Below are 18,371 nucleotides of genomic sequence, written 5' to 3' on the forward strand. Positions count from 1 at the left end.
AAGCACCGTAGGTCCTGTTTCCGTGCTGCATCTTTAATCTAAACCATACTTAAAAAAACTTCAAAGATAGACACAAAAACCTGGAGTAACTCAGCAGGACAGGCAGCATCTTTTCGGGTGTAGAACCTTCTTCAGACCCAAAATGTCACCCATTCCTTCTCCCCAGAGTTGCTGCCTGTTCCGCTGAATTACTCCAGCATTTTGTGTCTATCTTCGGTGCAAACCAGCACTTGCAGTTCCTTCCTACACTAAAAAAAGTTCAAGCACCTTACCCAAATCTAAGCCATTTACCACCTCATTAATAACATCCACCGCACAGCAAAGTTCTAACACACTGGAACTGAGGCCGCTTCAGTTATCAGGCAGCCTGTCGAAGGAAACAGGTTTTTATGACTTTCAAAAGACATTTGGACAGATATTTGGGGGGTTTAGAGGAATATGGGCCAAATGCAGGCAAATGGGACTAGCCCCAGTATGCCAACTTGGTGGGCATGGACAAGGTGGACTGAAGGACCTGTTTTCCTGCTGTACGATTCTATGGCTGAAATCCAAGGCCATCAAATACACGCAGAAATACTGCGCATGAAAGTGGAGATGTGTAAACAGAGCTATTGATTTGCTGCTCCTCACTTTGTACTCGTGAACGAGTGGCCAGCCACCTCTCGCAAGGACGTTCCCCAAATGTACACATCATTTGGACTTTAGAGATACAGGGCAGATACTCGGGCCACTGAGTCCACGCTGACCAGCGATCATCCCCCTACCCTAACACTATCCTACACATTAGGGACAATTTACATTTATACCAAGCCAATTTACCTACAAACCTGTATGTCTTTGGAGTGTGGGAGGAGACCGGAGAACCCGGAGAAAACCCACGCAGGTCACGGGGATAACATACAAACTCTGTACAGACAGCACCCGTAGTCAAGATCTAACCCGGGTCTCTGGCGCTGTGAGGCAGCAACACTACCGCTGCGCCACCATGCTGCGCTCAAACCTCCATTCTTTACCTCCTGATTATCCAGAGCTCTGCAACCATCTTGTACCAAGAGTCACAGTGCTACAGCATGGAAACTGGCCCGTCAGCCCGACTTACCCACACCCACCAATATGCCCCAGCTACACTAGTCATAGTCACAGAGTGCTACAGCATGGAAACTGGCTCTTCAGCCTGACTTACCCACACTGACCAACATGCCACAGCTACACTAGTCATAGAGTGATACAGTGTGGAAACAGGCCCGTCAGCATGGCTTACCCACATCGACCAACATGTCCCATCTACACTAGTCCCATCTGCCTGCGTTTGACCCATATACCTCTATCTACGTACCTGTCCAAATGTTTCTTAAAGGTTGTGATAGTCCCCGCCTCAACTGCCTCCACAGGCGGCTCGTTCCATGCACTCACCATTGGGTATCAGGGGTTATGGGGAGAAGGCGGGAGATTGGGGTTAGGAGGGAGAAATAGATCAGCCATGATTGAAGGGTGGAGTAGACTTGATGGACTGAATGGCCTAATTCTGCTTCCATCACTTATGATCTTATGACCACCGTTTGCGTAAAAAAAGTATCCCTCAGGTTCCTATTAACTCTTTCCCCCCTCACCTTAAACCTATGCCCTTAGTTCTCCATTCCCCTACTCTGGGCAAGAGACTGTGCATTTAACCTATCTATTCCTCTCGCGATTTTAAACACCTCTATCAGATCACCACTCTGCCTCCTGCGCTCTAAGGAATAGAGTCCTAGCCAACTCAACCACTCCCTGTATAGCTCAAGCTCTTGAGTCCTGGCAACATCCTCGTAAATCTTCTCTGCACCCTTTCCAACTTGACAACATGCTGCTTAACGACAACTATGACCTCCGATGACTCTCCCTCATCTTCTCTGTTGTCTGTGAAGCTCTCAAGCCTTCTTCTGAAGTATCTCTGCAGCTTTAAACATCCTCTGTAGCCTTGCATCAGCTTGCACACTGATGGTCTTTCCGCTGGCTCTGCCTAGACCCTTTGGTCTCTCCGTTTCCCCGTCGACCCAGAGTGCTCAATATGTACTCTCAGGCTTCCTCGGGGAATGTTTCAATTCTAAACACAACCTGCGCCTTTGTTTGAATACAGCCATGCATTACGGCAGAGAACAGTTTTACATTCATGAACGTTCATTTTATCCATGCCCCTTGTGATCTTGTACACCTCAATAAGGTCACTTGTCAGCCTCCTACACTCCAAAGAAAAAAGTCCCAGCCTGTCCAACCTCTCTCTATCTCAGTTTCAATAATACTGAGAAAGGATTGAGTTTGAGATGCAACATGGTGGCACAGCGGTAGAGTTGCTTTCTTACAGCGCCAGAGACCTGGGTTCCATCCTGACTGTGTGTGCTGTCTGCGTGGAATTTGCACGTTCTCCCTGTGACCTGCTTGTGTTTTCTCCGGATGCTCCAGTTTCCTCCCACATTCCAACGACGTTAGAGGTTAACGAGTAAAGTGTAAGAAGTAATTGCAGCTGCTGGTTTAAAACCAAACATAGACGCAAAATGCTGGAGTAACTTAGCAGGACAGGCAGCAGCTCTGGAGAGAAGGAATGGGTGACGTTTCGGGTCGAGACCCTTCTTCAGACTGACTTCATTTTCGCACGTAAAGCCAAAACTAAGCTATGAGGCTGGCAACTCAGTCAACAATGGAACAACACAAGATGAAGTAACAGTCAGTCATAGAGCATGGAAACAGGCACTTCGGCCCAACTTTCCCATAACGACCAACATGGCCCATCTGTACTAGTCCCACCTGCCTGCGTTTGGCCCATATCACTGGGATGGTTGCCATCTTGTTATTTTAGTTTAGTTTAGAGATACAGCGCGGAAACAGGCCCTTTGACCAGCGATCCCCGCACATTAACACTATCCTACACATACTAGGGACAATTTACACTTACATCAAGCCAATTAACCTACACAAGAATTTAGAAGGATGAGAGGGGATCTTATTGAAACATAAGATTATTAAGGGATTGGACACGCTAGAGGCAAGAAACATGTTTCCAATGTTGGGGGAGCCCAGAACCAGGGGCCACAGTTTAAGAATAAGGGGTAGGCCATTTAGAACGGAGATGAGGAAAAGCTTTTTCACTCAGAGAGTTGTAAATCTGTGGAATTCTCTGCCTCAGAAGGCAGTGGAGGCCAATTCTCTGGATGCTTTCAAGAGAGAGCTAGATAGAGCTCTTAATGATAGCAGAATCAGGGGGTATGGGGGGAGGGCAGGAACGGGGTACTGATTGTGGATGATCAGCCATGATCTCATTGAATGGCGGTGGTGGCTCAAAGGGCCAAATGGCCTACTCCTGCACCTATTGTCTATTGTCTATAAACCTGTACATCTTTGGAGTGTGGGAGGAAACCGATCTCAGAGAAAACCCAGGCAGGTCACGGGGAGAATGAACAAACTCCGTACAGACAGCCCCCCTACACAGGGTCGAACCCGGGCCTGTGGTGCTGCAAGCACTGTCAGGCAGTGTCTGTACCACTGCGCAACGTTCTCTGTAAGCCAACACCAATAATGAACCAAGACCAATAAACTGTTGTAACTGTTGGCACTGCCTCCAATCACACAATGATTTATCCAGAGTGTTGTGTATCTGTGGAATTCTCTGCTACAGAAGGGAGTGGAGGCCAATTCTCTGGATGTGTTCATGAGAGAGTTAGATATACTCAAGGCCAGCAGAATCAAGCGATATGGGGAGAAAGCAGGAACGGGGTACTGACTTTGGATCAGCCATGATCATATTGAATGGCGGTGCTGGCTCGAATGGCCTGCTCCTGCACCTATTTTCTATGTTTCTAACACTTACGTGCACTTACACATAAAATTCCTCCGCTGGTGAGACGGAGAACTCGGTCCAGGTGGCGTTACCCTTGTGGAAGTAGTTGGTGCAGTTGGCGGTGTTCCACTCGTTCATGCAGGAAGTCCAGGGAGGCACGGAATTGAATGATGAATAGAGGTAGAACAGAGCCCAGGAGATAATGGTGTTGTAGTAAAAGGAAATATACAGATCTATTATACAGATTGCATATCCAATTCCTGCAGGAAATCAAAAAGGTTTTTGTAAAATCAAGCTATTTTATTGCAGAAGGAACAAGCAGTCCGCCCAGACCAACCCGATCACCCGGTTGCCAAACACTTTAAAATTCTCCTTCCCATTCCCACACTGACCTTTCTGTCCTTGGCCTCCTCCATTGTCAGAGTGAGGCCAAACGTAAATTGGAGAAACAGCATATTTCGCTTGGGCAGCTTACAACCCAGTGGTATGAATATTCATTTCTCTAACTTCAAATAACCCCTGCATTCCGTCTCTCACCATCCCTCCCCCACTTTAGTCGTTGTACTAGTTTCACTGTGGTCCTGGTGAGCCTCATTGTCTGTAACTCGTTTTCATCTAGCCCACAGCTAACAATGGCCTGTTTCCTTTATCATTGTTACTTTTTTGCATATCTTTCATTTATTTGTTCTATTAAAGTAAAATTAAAGTGACAAGTGGAAAGGGATGTGCAAGGATTGTGGCGGGGAGGAGGGGGAGTCAGTCTACCCCACGACAGAAGGGGGAGGAGTTGTACAGTTTGATAGCCACAGGAAAGAAGGATCTCCTGTGGCGTTCTGTGCTGCATCTTGATGGAACCAGTCTGTTGCTGAAGGTGCTCCTCTGGTTGACCAGTGTGTCATGGAGGTGGTGAGCTGTATTGTCCAAAATGTTCCATCTTCACCCCCAGGATGGTGCAGGCCTTCCTGAAGAGCTTGTCAACCCTGTGGGTGTCTGCGATTAACAAACTCATCAGGAAGGCTGGCTTCGTCCATCCCAACATTTTCCAATGAATTCTAAAAAAATAACTTTTTGAATCACTGGAAAAATTCGGCAGCGGGAAGTGTAAGTGACAATATTGCCCAACCAGCGTGAAAACAGTGAGTTCAGCTATTGCTTGTGGGCAGGGCATGCCTTTCTGCTGCTGCTTTTGATCTTCCCACTTTGGAAAACGTTTTGCACTAATAATAGGCAGTTTCAGCAGCGGGAAGACAGTGCCCCGATCATCCTTTGATGGGGCCTCCACGTTATAATAGGAGGTTAGCTGCACATCCCACGAGTAATAAAATCCAGATGTCACACCATGTTTTGCTCTTTTACGGTGAGAAGGGAAAAGTTTACAAGGCGATATGTGGGGCAGGTCTTCTTGTTTTACAGAGAGCGGAGAGTGCCTGGAATGAGCGGTGGCACAGCGGTAGAGTTGCTGCCTCACAGTGCTAGAGACCCGGGTTCAGCAGAAAGAGAATACATGATTACACTGCGAATGGTTCGACTGTAATCATGTATAGTCTTCCCGCTGACAGGATAGCAGGCAACAAAAGTTTTTCATTGTACCTCAGTACACTTGACAATAAACTAAACTGAACTGAACTGAGCTGCCGGAGGTGGTAGTTGAGGCTGGGACTTTCGCAATGTTTACGAAGCATTTAACAGGTACATGGATAGGATAGGTTTGCAGGGATATGGGCCAAATGCAGGCATATGGGCCAAATGCAGGCTGGTGGGACGAGTGGAGATGGGACATGTCGGCTAAAGGGCCTGTTTCCATGCTGTATTACTCTATGACTAAGAGAAACGAAGGAAACAGTGGGCTTCATAGGATCATAAATGATAGGAGCAGAATTAAGCTATTTGGCCCATCGAGTCTACTCCACCATTCAATCATGGCTGATCTACCTCTCCCTCCTTACCCCATTCTCCTGCCTTCTCCCAATAACCCCTGACACAGTAATAATGAAAAATCTATCTATCTCTGCCTTAAATATATCCATTGACATGGCCTCCACAGCCTTCTTTGTGAAAGAATTCCACAGATTAACCACCTTCTGACAGTTTTGATGTGGTTATGCTTTATTCTTAATTGTTAACTGTATGTTTGTGTTGTCATTTGTGAGTGGAGCACCAACGCACATTCCTTGTATATGCATACTTGGCCAATAAACTTAGTCATTCATTCATTCCTTATCTCCTTCCGAAAGGAACGTCCTTTAAAATCTGAGGCTGTGCGTTGTAGTCCTAGACTCTCCCACTAGAGGAAACATCCTCTCCACATCTACTCGATCCATGCCTATCACTATACTGTACGTTTTGATTCGGTCCCCCCTCATTCTTTTAAACTCCAGTGAAGGCTTACCTTTGAAGAGCGGGCATATCTTTGCCCAGATGGAGATGGCTCCGGTCGTGTGGTACTGCCCTAGTGCCAATTCCATGTAAAAGAGAGGGATGCCACCAAATATCGCCATCAGAATGTAGGGCAGTAGGAAGGCCCCTGCAGTTCAGGACAGATGAAGACAACATCAGTATTACAAGCGGAAAGTTTCGCTAAGCACGGTGGCGCAGCAGTAGAGTTGCTGCTTCACAGTGCCAGAGGCCCAGGTTCGATCCTGACTACGGGTGCTGTCTGTACAGAGTTTGTACGTTCTCCCCGTGACCGCATTGGTTTTCTCCGGGTGCTCCGGTTTCCTCCCACACTCCAAAGGCGTGCATGTTTGTAGGTTGATTCGCCTGGTATAATTGTGAATTGTCTCTCGTATGTGTAGGATAGTGCTCGTGTACAAGGATCGCTGGTGGGCATGGACTTGGTGGGCCATAGGGCATGTTTCAACACACTGCATCTCTAAACTAAACTAAAGTTTGATCCTGACTACTTCCTCTTTCTTAACACCTTTAGGACAGCCTTTCACTGTAGCTCGGTACACATAACAATAAACTGATACTTTTCCCCTCTCCCATTGGGCAAAACGTACAGAGGTGTGAAAACGCACACCTCCAGATTCAGGAACAATTTCCTCCCAGCTGTTATCAGGCAACTGAACCATGGTACCACAACCAGATAGCAGTCCTGAACTACTATCTACGTCAATGGAGATCTTTGATCAGACTTTATCATGCACTAAATGTTATTCACACTATTCCCTTTATCATGTATCTGTGCACTGTGGACGGCCTAATTGTAATCATGTATAGTCTTTCCGCTGACTGGATAGCACGCAACAAAAGCTTTTCACTGTATCACGGTACAAGTGACAATAAACTAAATTCAACTAAACTGAATTGAATATTGTGTAAATAGACACAGAATGCTGGAGTAACTCAGTGGGACAGGCAGCATCTCTGGAGAGAAGGAATGGGTGACTTTTCAGATTGAAATATTGTGTTTACTTTGGTTTATATTGTGCTTATTTTGGGAGATCTCAATGGGAGGGGGAGGGGATCTCATTGAAGCCTTCCAGATAATGAAAGACATGAATAGAGTGAACGTGGAAAGGATGTTTCCAGTAGTGGGAGGGAGAGTCTAGGACCAGAGCAAAATGCCTCAGAATAAAAGGACATATCAAAGATAGACACAAAATTGGAGTAACTCAGCGGGTCAGGCAGCATCTCTGGAGAAAATAGATAGGTAACGTTTCACAGAGTGCTGGATTACTCTGCGGGTCAGGCAGCTTCTCTGGAGAACATACACGTGTCTTAGGTTACAGGGACAAGGCAGGAGAATGGGGTTAGGAGAGAGAGAGAGAGATCAGATATCATTGAATGGCAGAGTAAACCGGATGGGCCAAATGACCTAATTCTACTCCTATCCTTTTTGACCATATGACCATCCATCACCCGTTCACACTAGTTCTACGTTATCCCACTTTTTCATCCACTCCCTACACACTAGGAGCAATTTACAGAGGGACAATTAACCTACAAATCCGCACATCTTTGGAATGAGCACCCGGAGAAAACCTACACAGTCACAGGGAGAACGTACAAACTCCACACAGAAAATAACAGAGGTCAGGGATGAACCCGAGTCTCAGGTGCTGTAAGACAGGAACTCTACCGCTGCACCACCGTGTCACAAAAAATAGGGAAAAACTTCTCAGCCAAACCAGATTTGATCAACCATTGTCTTTAGACTTTAGAGATACAGTGAGTCCACACCGACTACACCGTACAGTAGCACTATCCTACACACACGAGGAACAATCGACAATTTTTACCGAAGCCAATTAACCAACAAACCTGTACGTCTTTGGAGCGTGGGAGGAAACCCGAGCACCCGGAGAAAACCCACGCAGGTCATGGGGAGAATGTGCAAACTCCATACACACAGCACCCGTAGTCAGGATTGAACCCGGGTCTCTGGCTCTGTGAGGCAGCAACTCTACCGCTGCGCCACCTTGCCACCCTTAAAACTGTATTAAATTGTCTTTAAGTGTGGAGGAACCAGTTTGCATGACAGCCTCCAAACAAATTTTACAGAAGTCAATTAACCAACAGACCTGTACATCTTTGTTACATCTTGGAGGAGACCGGAGCACCTTGGGTCCAGAACCAGGGGTCATAATATAAGAATAAGGGGTCAGCCATTTAGGACTTCGATGAGGAAAAACCTTTTTCACCCAGAGAGTTATGAATCTGTGGAATTCTCTGCCACAGATGGCAATGGAGGCCAATTCACTGGATGTTTTCAAGAGAGAGTTAGATTCAGATCTTAAGGTTAACGGAATCGAGGAATATGTGGAGAAAGCAGGAATGGGGTACTGATTTTGGATGATTCACCATGATTATTTGAATGGCTTGAAGGGCCAAATGGCCTTCTCCTGCACCTATTTTCTATGTTTCTATGTTTCGAAATACACCCTGACTTAGCCCAACGGTTAGAGTGCAGTTATTATACATTAATGGATCAGTGATTTAGAAGCTTGAGCTAATAATGCAGAGAATGCAGTGCAAGACACACTGTGCGGGACTGAGAAAATGAAAGCAGCTTACAGTAACTGGAAATAACAAAAAAAAAACGAGATGAAGCAGAGGGATTAGTGTAAAACCTCTCTTGGCTCGTTAATGGCCTTTCAAGTACAAAGTCTGCATTGCCTGCCTGTGTTGGACTCCGCATCCACCCACACCATTTTAACTCTTTGGCCTGTAACCCCAGTGTGTGGCATTAAATCACATCAGCGCTGTGATCTCAACATACGGACTATAATGGCTCAAAGCTACAAGTCCAGGTCTAGAAAGAGCACCTTTTGCCTGCAATGGCCACATACGTTCATGTTCATAAGTGATAGGAACAGAATTAGGCCATTCGGCCCATCAAGCCTAATACGCCATTCAATCATGGCTGATCTACCTACATACCATTCTCCTGCCTTCTCCACATAACCTCTGACACCCGTACTAATCAAGAATCTATCCATCTCTGCCTTAAAATTATCTACTGACTTAGCCTTCACAGCCTTCTGTGGCAATAAATTCCACATCTTCATCACCCTCTGGCTAAAGAAATTCCTCCTCATCCCCTTCCTAAAAGAACGTCCTTTAATTCTGAGGATATGACCTCTGGTCCTGGACTCTCCCCCTAGTGGAAACATCCTCTCCACATCCACTCTATGCAGGCCTTTCACTATTCTGTATGTTTCAATGAGGTTCCCCCACATCTTCTACATAGTACACTATAGTATAGGAGCAGGCCCTTTGGCCCACAATGTCCCTCCATTCCCTGAATATCTATGTGCTTATCCAAAAGCCACTTAAACACCACTATTGTATCTGCCCCCACCACCACCCTGGCAGCATGTTCCAGGCCCTCACCACCCTGTTTTGTCCTTTAAAAGCTTTCCCACGCCGACCAACATGCCCCATATACATTAGTCCCACATGCCTGCATTTAGCTCATAACCCTCTAAACCTGTCCTATCCACGTACCTGTCCAAATGTTTCTTAAATGTTGCGATAGTACCTGCCTAAAATACCTCCTCCGACTGCTCGTTCCATACACCCACCACCGTATCTATAAAAAAATTACGTGTCAGGTTCCTATTAAATCTCGCCCCCCCTCACCTTAAACCTATGTCCTCTGGTTCTTGATTCCCATATGCTGGGCTACAGACTGTGTTTATCTATTCCTCTCATATTCCACTTGGGCAGTTTATAACCCAATGGTATGAACAATTAATTCTCCAATTATAGGTAACTATTCTACAAACAACCTCCTTCTCCTTTTCACTCCCCCCCCACCGGTATCCACCTGTCACTTGCCAAACTTTGTCACACCCCACCACTCTTTTCCAGTTTTCTCTGCCCTGTCTGAAGAAGGGTCCTGACCCAAAATGTCACCTATCCATGTTCTCCAGAGATGTTGCCTGACCCGCTGAACTACTCCAGCAATCTGTGAAGCGTCACCTATCCATGTTCTCCAGAGATGCTGCCTACCCGCTGAGTTACTCCAGCATATGTGTCTTTTTTTGTAAAACTTGACTTAGGATGGCACGGTGGCGCAGTGGTAGAGTTGCTGCCTCAGGGGGCCAGAGACCCTGGCTCAATCTTGACTACGGGTGCTGTCTGTACGGAGTTTGTACATTCTCCCCGTGACCTGTGTGGGTTTTCTCCGTGTGCTACGGTTTTCTCCCACACTCCAAAGACGAGCAGGTTTGTAAGTTAACTAGCTTCTGAAAACTGTCCCTAGTGTGTAGGATAGTGCTAGTGCACAGGGATCACTGGTTGGCGTGGACTCAAAGGGCGGAAGGGCCTGTGTCTGCGCTGTATCTCTAAACTAAACTCTCGGTGATTGATCTTGAACACTTGTTAACCATAGTACAACTCCAGGAATCTTTGAGACAATATTTACATAACGTAAAACTCTAATCCAAACCTTTACAACAGATGGGTCACCTCACACTGCATATCATCCCCACTCACAAGTCTCTAGTGTGTATCTTCACTAACTGTTGGGAACATGGGCGATTTTATTATTAATCCGTCAGCTGTAAGAATCTGTTATCACTTTCAAATGTTCTAACCAACATCAATATTCAAGGAAAGGGCATTTCAAGCTTTTTGCTGTCCAGACCATCACACAAATCAATCTCCCTTCCATCAACACCATTTACACCTCACGCTGCCTCAGCAAAGCCAGCAACATAATCAAGGACCAGTCTCACCCCAGTCACTCCCTCTTCTCCCATCAGGCAAAAGGTACAGAAGTGTAAAAACGCACAGCGCCGTAACAGGAGCTGCCAGAACGATGTTGTAGACAACGACGAACTGCCTTAGGGACTCCGACTCCGGATTTTTCTTGAGGTTTACTCCTGGAGCCTTTTCCATGACTGGATATGGCCACAAAGCAGTGGAGGTTTTAGATCAGTTTTCCCTCTCCTAGATGGACTGCCTTCCCAGGCTGGCGAGCTTTATCTGCCCGAGACCTCGGTACACATGACAATAAACTAAACTGAACTAAGCAGGTGCAAACCATTTTGTAAAGTGTTATTGCCCCAATACGTCATAATTTTCATCCCAAGGGCTATAACCACAAAATTCTCTACTCCACCCAAAATATCCCATCATGGTGCAGAGAAGATTTACGCGGATGTTGCCAGGACTCGAGGGCCGAGCTATAGGATTGGTTGAGCAGGCTAGGACTTTATTCATTGGAACGCAGAGGATGTGGGATGATCTTATAGTGGTGTGCAAGATTGTGAGTGGAATAGATCGGGTGAATGCAGAGTCTCTTGCCCAGAGTAGGGCAATTGGGAACCAGAGGACATGGGTTTAAGGTGAGGGGGGAAAGATTTAATAGGACCCTGAGTAACTGTGTTTTTTACACAAAGGATGATGGGTGTATGGAACGAGCTGCCGTAGGAGGTGGTTGAGAAAGGTACTATTACAACGTTTAAGAGACACTTGGCCAGGTACATGGATCGAACAGGTTTAGAGGAATATAGGCCAAATGCAGGCAGAGGGGGACTGGTGTAGTTGGGGCATGTTGGTCGGCATGGGCAAGTTGGGCCCAAGGGCCTGTTTCCACACTGCATGACTCTTTAACCTAACAAGTTAATATATACAAATGGTTGGCGCAGCGGTAGAGCTGCTGCCTCACAGCGCCAGAAACCAGGGTTGGATCCTGACCACGGGTGCTGTCTGTACGGGGTTTGCACGTTCTACCTGTGATCGCGTGGAATTCCTCCGGGTGTTCCAGTTTCCTCTCACATCCCAAAGACATGTTGTCTGTAGGTTAATCGGCCCTCTGTAAATTGCCCCCAGTGTGTAGGGAGTGGATGAGAAAGTGCGATAACGTAGAATTAGTGTGAACGGGTGATCGATGGTCAGCGTGGACTCAGTGGGCCGAAGGACCTGTTTCCATGTTGTATCTTTCAATTCAATTCTCACCATTTCACAATTGAGATCAAGGTAGATCAAATCATAACAGGTTAGGACATTATTCCTTGGTGTAAAGAGGTGTATAAAATCATGAAGTGAAAAGATAGGTTTAAAGACACAGCACGGAAATGGGTCCGCACCTACCAGCAATCCCTGTACACTAGTACTATTGAAAACACACCAATCTACATTTATACCAAGCCAATTAACCTACAAACCTGTATGTCTTTGGAGTGTGGGAGGAAACCGGAGACCCGGGTTCAATCCCGACTATGGATGCTGTCCATGTGGAGATTGCACATTCTCCCACAGGGGTTTGCTCCGGTTTCATCCCACTCTAAAGGCGTGCAGATTGGTGTGAACACGAAGGGCCTGTTTCCACGCTGTATCTCCAAAGTCCAAAGTCTAATGATTGGGAAATGGTGAAGGTTTGGAAGGGATTGGGAGATGAGGGATTGGGAGATGGAGGAGTTCGGAGTCGGAGGGGTTCGGAGACGGAGGGTTGGAAGATGGTGCAGGTGGTCAAGAATGACAATGATCAGAGATTGCTTACCGCCTCCGTTCTGATAGCAGATGTAGGGGAATCTCCACACATTGCCGAGGTCAACCGCGTAGCCAATGACCGATAGCAAGAAGTCTGCTTTTTTGCTCCAACTCTCTCGACTTCCAGGGACGGTCTTGTGCGCCTCTGAGGGCAGGGGTGGAGCACCGCCTCCTCCCTCACCCTCACTTGTAGGTCCACTGACGGAGGCCTGGGCTTCCTCGCCCTTCTCCTGAAGGTTGGACGGTGCCTTGCGATCCTTCCCCAGGATCTTTTGGGCAGTACTGGGACTCCGGATCAAAACCCCGTTCTCCTTGTAATCGTCCTCCTCCTTGGCGGGCTCTGCCGTCGGCTTCTCCGGGTTGAGGGGATAGACCTCGTTGTTCAAGGGATGTAGTATCTCCATTTCACCGATCTAGGGGACCTCTCTGATGTCCATTGGAGTCAAGACCACTGTGCGGCCCCTCAAATGAAACTTCTCGATGGAAGTTCCACTGTTCTTCACAAGTCTTACACTCCCCGCTCAATCCTGCAGATTCTATAGACACAAAAAGATAAACATAAATTAACACACAAGAGACTGCAGCGGCTAGAATCTTAAGCAAAACCCAAAGTTCTGGAGGAACACAGCTCAAATTTGGTAACTCAAATTTCACTGTACCTTAATTGGTACATGTGACAATAAACTGACCTTGAAACGTTGAAGAGTAATAAATGTATTACCAAGTGATTAGTGCAGGTGTCAGAGGTTATGGGGAGAAGGCAGAAAAATGGGGTAAGGAAGGCGAAATATATCAGCCATGATTGAATGGCAGAGTAAACTTGATGGGCCGAATGGCCTAATTCTACTCCTATTCCTGATGACCTTATGACATCAAAGCAAAGGTGAAATGTTCTTCACAGAATGCAGGCAGGTGGGACTAGTGTAGATGGGACATGTTGGCAGGTGTGGACAAGTTGGGCCAATGTCCTGTTTCCACGCTGTATCACTCCATGACTATGATCTTTTAGAGGATGTGGCCAGGGAACATTGAAGGTCTGAGCTACAGGGAGAGGTTGGGCAGACTATGACTCTATTCCTTGGAGAGCAGGAAGATGAAGGGTGATCTTATAGAGATGTATAAAAGCATGAGAGGAATAGTTAGAGTAGATGCACAGAGCCGCTTGCCCAGAGTTGGGGAATCGAGGACACGAGAACATAGGTTTAAGGTGAAGGGGAAAAGATTTAATGGGAATCTGAGGAGTAACTTTTTCAAACAGAGGATGGTGGGTGTATGGAACAAATTGCCAGAGGAGGTAGTTGAGGCAGGGACAATCCCAACATTTAAGAAACAGTTAGACAGATCCAAACAGTTAGGACAGGTTTGGAGGGATATGGACCAAACGTGTGCAGTTGGGACTAGTGTAGTTGGGACATGTTGGCCGGTATGGCAGATTTGTTTCCGCAATGTACCCTATGATTCCATGACAAGTAAATTCAGGCTGAAGAAGGGTCCCGACCTGAAATGTCATCTGCCCATCTACCTCTACAGTGGGAGGATCTAGGACCAGAGGGCACAGTCTCAGAAGAAAAGGACGTACCTTAAGAAAGGAAACGAGGAGGAATTTCATTAACCAGAGGCTGATGAAACTGTGGAATTCATTGCCACAGACAGCTGTGGAGGCCAAGTCATTGGGTATTTTTAAGGGGGAGATTGACAGATACTTGATTAGTACTAGTGTCAGGGGTTATGGGGAGAAGGCAGGATGGGAGCGGGGAGAAGAAGGAATGACCGGGGTGGAACAAATTCTTGATTGTTTCCAATCTCCTCAGAAATTTAAATGGAGCAAAATTGCTTAGTTATTTTTAATTTAACATTTCTACTTTACTCTTAAAATATTTTAAAAATCCAGTCATATTTACAGATATAGAGAAGTCGTAGCTAATAAAGTAAAGTTATTAGGAAAATAAATGCAGATGATACATGAACTTGTGTGTGATTATATTTTCAAACAATTCATAAACATTATGCTACACTATCCTACACAAACTAGAAACAATTTTACATTTATACCAAGCCAATTAACCTACAAACCTCTACGTCTTTGGAGTGTGGGAAGAAACCGAAGATCTCGAAGAAAACCTACGCAGGTCACGGGGAGAAAGTACAAACTCCGTACAGACAGCACCCATAGTCGGGAGGGAAACCAGGTCTCTGGCTCTGTGATGCAGCAACACTACGGCTGAGCCACCATGACACCTTTCTAAGGTTTAAGAACATTTCTTTCCCATCTCTAGTAATTTTACGAGACATTTTCTATATTTGAAATAAAATTGAGAGTACATCTCACACCTTTGGTTAATTCTGTGTGAAAACTGTAACTGGTTATTGCAAGTACTGTACTTATAGAATAAAACTTGTGGCATCCAAGCTATTTATTTTCTGAGTCCTCACCCGACATTATCCTTCCTCGAAATCTTTCAAAACTGAGAACTTCACTAAAGGTTGGAATCATCAATCAGGTATTTCATTAAACACTACACTAGGTGAACAAGTCTCTCATGTGTATTTTCACTAACTGCTGGGACCATGAGCGATTTTATTACCTCTTTAAAGGTGATCTATTAAAATAGGATTAATCTGCCAGATGTAAGAATCTGTTATCACTGTCATATGTTCTAACCATCATCAGTATTCAAGGAAAGGGTAATTCAAGCTCTTTGCTGCCCAGACCAAAGGCAATGGCAATGAATTCCACAGATTCACCACCCTCTGACTAAAGAAAATCCTCCTCAACTCCTTACTAAAAGAGCGTCCTTTAATGTATAGACGCAAAATACTGGAGTAACTGGGTCAGGCAGCATCTCTGGAGAACATGGATAGGTGATGTTTCGGGTCGGGACCTTTCTTCTGTCATTAGATCATGCTGTCTCAACACCATTCTCCTGCCTTCTCCCCGTAACCTTTGACACCCTTACTAACCACAGGAGTGTTGGAAAAGACTGTGCATTATCAGGGATGGCCCCTTAATTAAACCAATCGTTTTATGAGGTAATATTTAAAAGCCCAAACTCAACAAACAATAAATTGACAATACCCCTTATTTGGAGAATGCCAGTTCCATGTCCTGTGATATTTTTGTACCCAAGCAACTACAGATTATATCGGGTGACTAGATTTATTTTGGTGCAGATTAACATAGGAAGGAACGTCATTGCGAAAAGAAAAAAAAACATAATTCCAAGCATACCATGTAGATCAGATGTCGCTTACAGTTTTAAATGAACACTCTACATACAAGGACATCTATTCATTTTCGGTCAACTGCAAGAGGTTTTAAATACGTTGTACTTGGATTTACAAAGCATTTACAAAGCTTGGAAAGCATTTTATCAGGATGCATCACACCTTGTTTGGGAACAGCTCCATCCAAGACCGCAAGAAATTGCAGCAAATTGTGGACACAGCTCAGACCATTGACTCCATCTACACCTCAAGCTGTCTCGGCAACGCCAGCAGCATAATCAAGGACCAGTCTCTCTCCCTCTTCTCCCCTCTCCCATCGGGCAAGATGTACAGAAGTGTGAAAACACACACCTCCAAATTCAGGGCCAGTCTCTTCCCAGCTGATATCAGGCAACTATATCCTACCATAACCAGAGAGCAGTCCTGAACTACCAACTACCTTGTTGGTGACCCTCAGACTATCCTTGATCGAACTTGCTGGATTTACCCTGCACTAAATGTTATTCCCTTATAATGTATCTGTACACTGTAAATGAATCGATTGTAATCGATTGTAATCATGTATAGATACAGATTGTACAACAAAACCTTTTTTTTAAAATTCAAACATAAAATGTATTCATAATAAAAAAATATACTAACATATAAAGACCTAAAAGATATTATTATATATAAAAGTATAAAATATATTATACATAATATTTAATAAAAACATTTAAAAAAAGTAAAGTAAATATATATATATTATTTTAAATATAATAAACAAAAATAAAATGTATTCATAATAAAATAGATGATGTATAAAAAGAAAATATATGATATATAAAACAAAAATATTATATTTATATAAAATATTATAATATATTAAAACAAAAATATAAAATAAATTAAGATATACAAAATATATTATTGAAAATAAAATAACGAGCACAAACTCTCCACACATTTTTAGTGTCCATTCAACAGTGTCAAATACTTAAAAAAATGTTAGCACTAAGAACTGACTTTGTCTTTAGACTCCTTAACAAAAATCCAGAATGAAAGCAATATGCTTTCAATTACACGCGTGGGGCTTTTTAAAAGTAGACTTTCATTCCCCACGATGGTATATTAAGTGGAAGCTGGAACGCTAAACGGCCACATTGTGGAACTGATAGACGAGTGCGGGTTTTAAACGGGAGATTCGCACTTTGACTGAGAGACTTCTTCACAAGTGCGGGTGTTTTTTAAAAATGAAAGATTGCTGCCTGACCTGCTGAGTTACTCCAGCATTTTGTGTCTGTCTTCAGTGTAAACCAGCATCTGCAGTTCCTTCCTACACAGCCGCTGAGTTACTTCGTGTTGTGTTCCAAATGTTTTCCATAAAACTGTCTCCGAAATAAAACGAAACAAAACAGGTGCTTCATATAAATTACCTTCACTTTTTTTCAATATATAAAAGAGGAAAAGTAAACACAGCTAGCCAACACCTGGTGTGGATGTTAATACCTTTTGTGTATTTAACCAACACACACATATATACACAAACACAAACACAAAAAAAAGTTTAAACAAAACTCAAACCTTTCTTTCGGTTTCTAAAACACTTGCCTTTTTTTGCAGGTTGTCACCAGTAGATTCAATTTCACACACCACAGATCCTCGATGTTGCAGTCAGTCAACACTAATCTGCAAACCATTACTTGCAAACCTGCTCTTATATCCACCGTTTGTGGGGTTTTTTTTTTAACGCACACAATTAATATCCTTTGTTCTTCACTCGGTGCATGTATCAAACTGAAAGATCTTGACGCAGCCCCGCATGCAGCGCCTTGCTAGTCTAAAACCTAACGCTTGTGGAAAGTTAGACGCGAGCACAACTACAGATACAGTGGCCCAATTGCAAACACAAATGCAACGAGACTGAAACTGGGTGGACAGGGACTGCCGCTCCAGCCAACGCCAAGGCTCTGTGGGGGAGGACCACAGCCTAGGCTCCTTCCCCGAATGTCCTGTTGAAAATTGATTTAAATACTTGTCTGAAGAAGGGTCGCGACCCGAAACGTCACCCATTCCTTCTCTCCAGAGATGCTGCCTGTCCCGCTGAGTTACTCCAGCTTTTTGTGTCTACCTTCACATTAAAGTTAGAATCAATTTCCAATGTCTAATGTCCTACTGGACATTGAGTGGAAGGCAGAGAGTATCTGGTGGGGACACCCCCTGAAACATGAGTAGGGACATCCATACCATACCATACCATATGATATGATACGATAGAACTTTATTTATCCCAGGAGGAAAATATCACCCCATGGTTTAGGTGCAAAGGGAGGTGTCAACACCACTGGGTATAACACGAGTGATATTCAATGTGGAGACACACCAAGGATGCATTAAGAGTTTTGCACAG

At 44.7% G+C, this 18,371-nt stretch overlaps 1 protein-coding gene across 5 annotated transcripts in view; it reads right to left on the bottom strand.

The window, feature by feature from the left end:
• The window catches only part of LOC144606453 (sodium-dependent serotonin transporter-like), a 51,028-nt gene extending 33,171 nt beyond the window's left edge, over positions 1 to 17,857 (bottom strand). For 2 of the 5 annotated variants that reach the window (XM_078422568.1, XM_078422564.1), the window contains exons 1-5: positions 17,573 to 17,857; positions 17,235 to 17,349; positions 12,768 to 13,293; positions 6,201 to 6,335; positions 3,852 to 4,071 (exon numbers count right to left, since the gene is read on the bottom strand). In XM_078422568.1, the coding sequence (XP_078278694.1) occupies positions 3,852 to 4,071; positions 6,201 to 6,335; positions 12,768 to 13,161 (749 nt within the window). In that variant the 5' untranslated portion in view covers positions 13,162 to 13,293; positions 17,235 to 17,349; positions 17,573 to 17,857. Of the gene's footprint in view, positions 1 to 3,851; positions 4,072 to 6,200; positions 6,336 to 12,767; positions 13,294 to 16,987; positions 17,041 to 17,234; positions 17,350 to 17,545 lie in introns of those variants that run through there. The other 3 variants (XM_078422565.1, XM_078422566.1, XM_078422567.1) reach the window with 3 other exon arrangements.
• Positions 17,858 to 18,371: the final 514 nt, after the last annotated feature.

This window comes from Rhinoraja longicauda, chromosome 26 (genome assembly GCF_053455715.1).
Source record: "Rhinoraja longicauda isolate Sanriku21f chromosome 26, sRhiLon1.1, whole genome shotgun sequence".
Taxonomy (NCBI): Eukaryota; Metazoa; Chordata; class Chondrichthyes; order Rajiformes; family Arhynchobatidae; genus Rhinoraja; species Rhinoraja longicauda.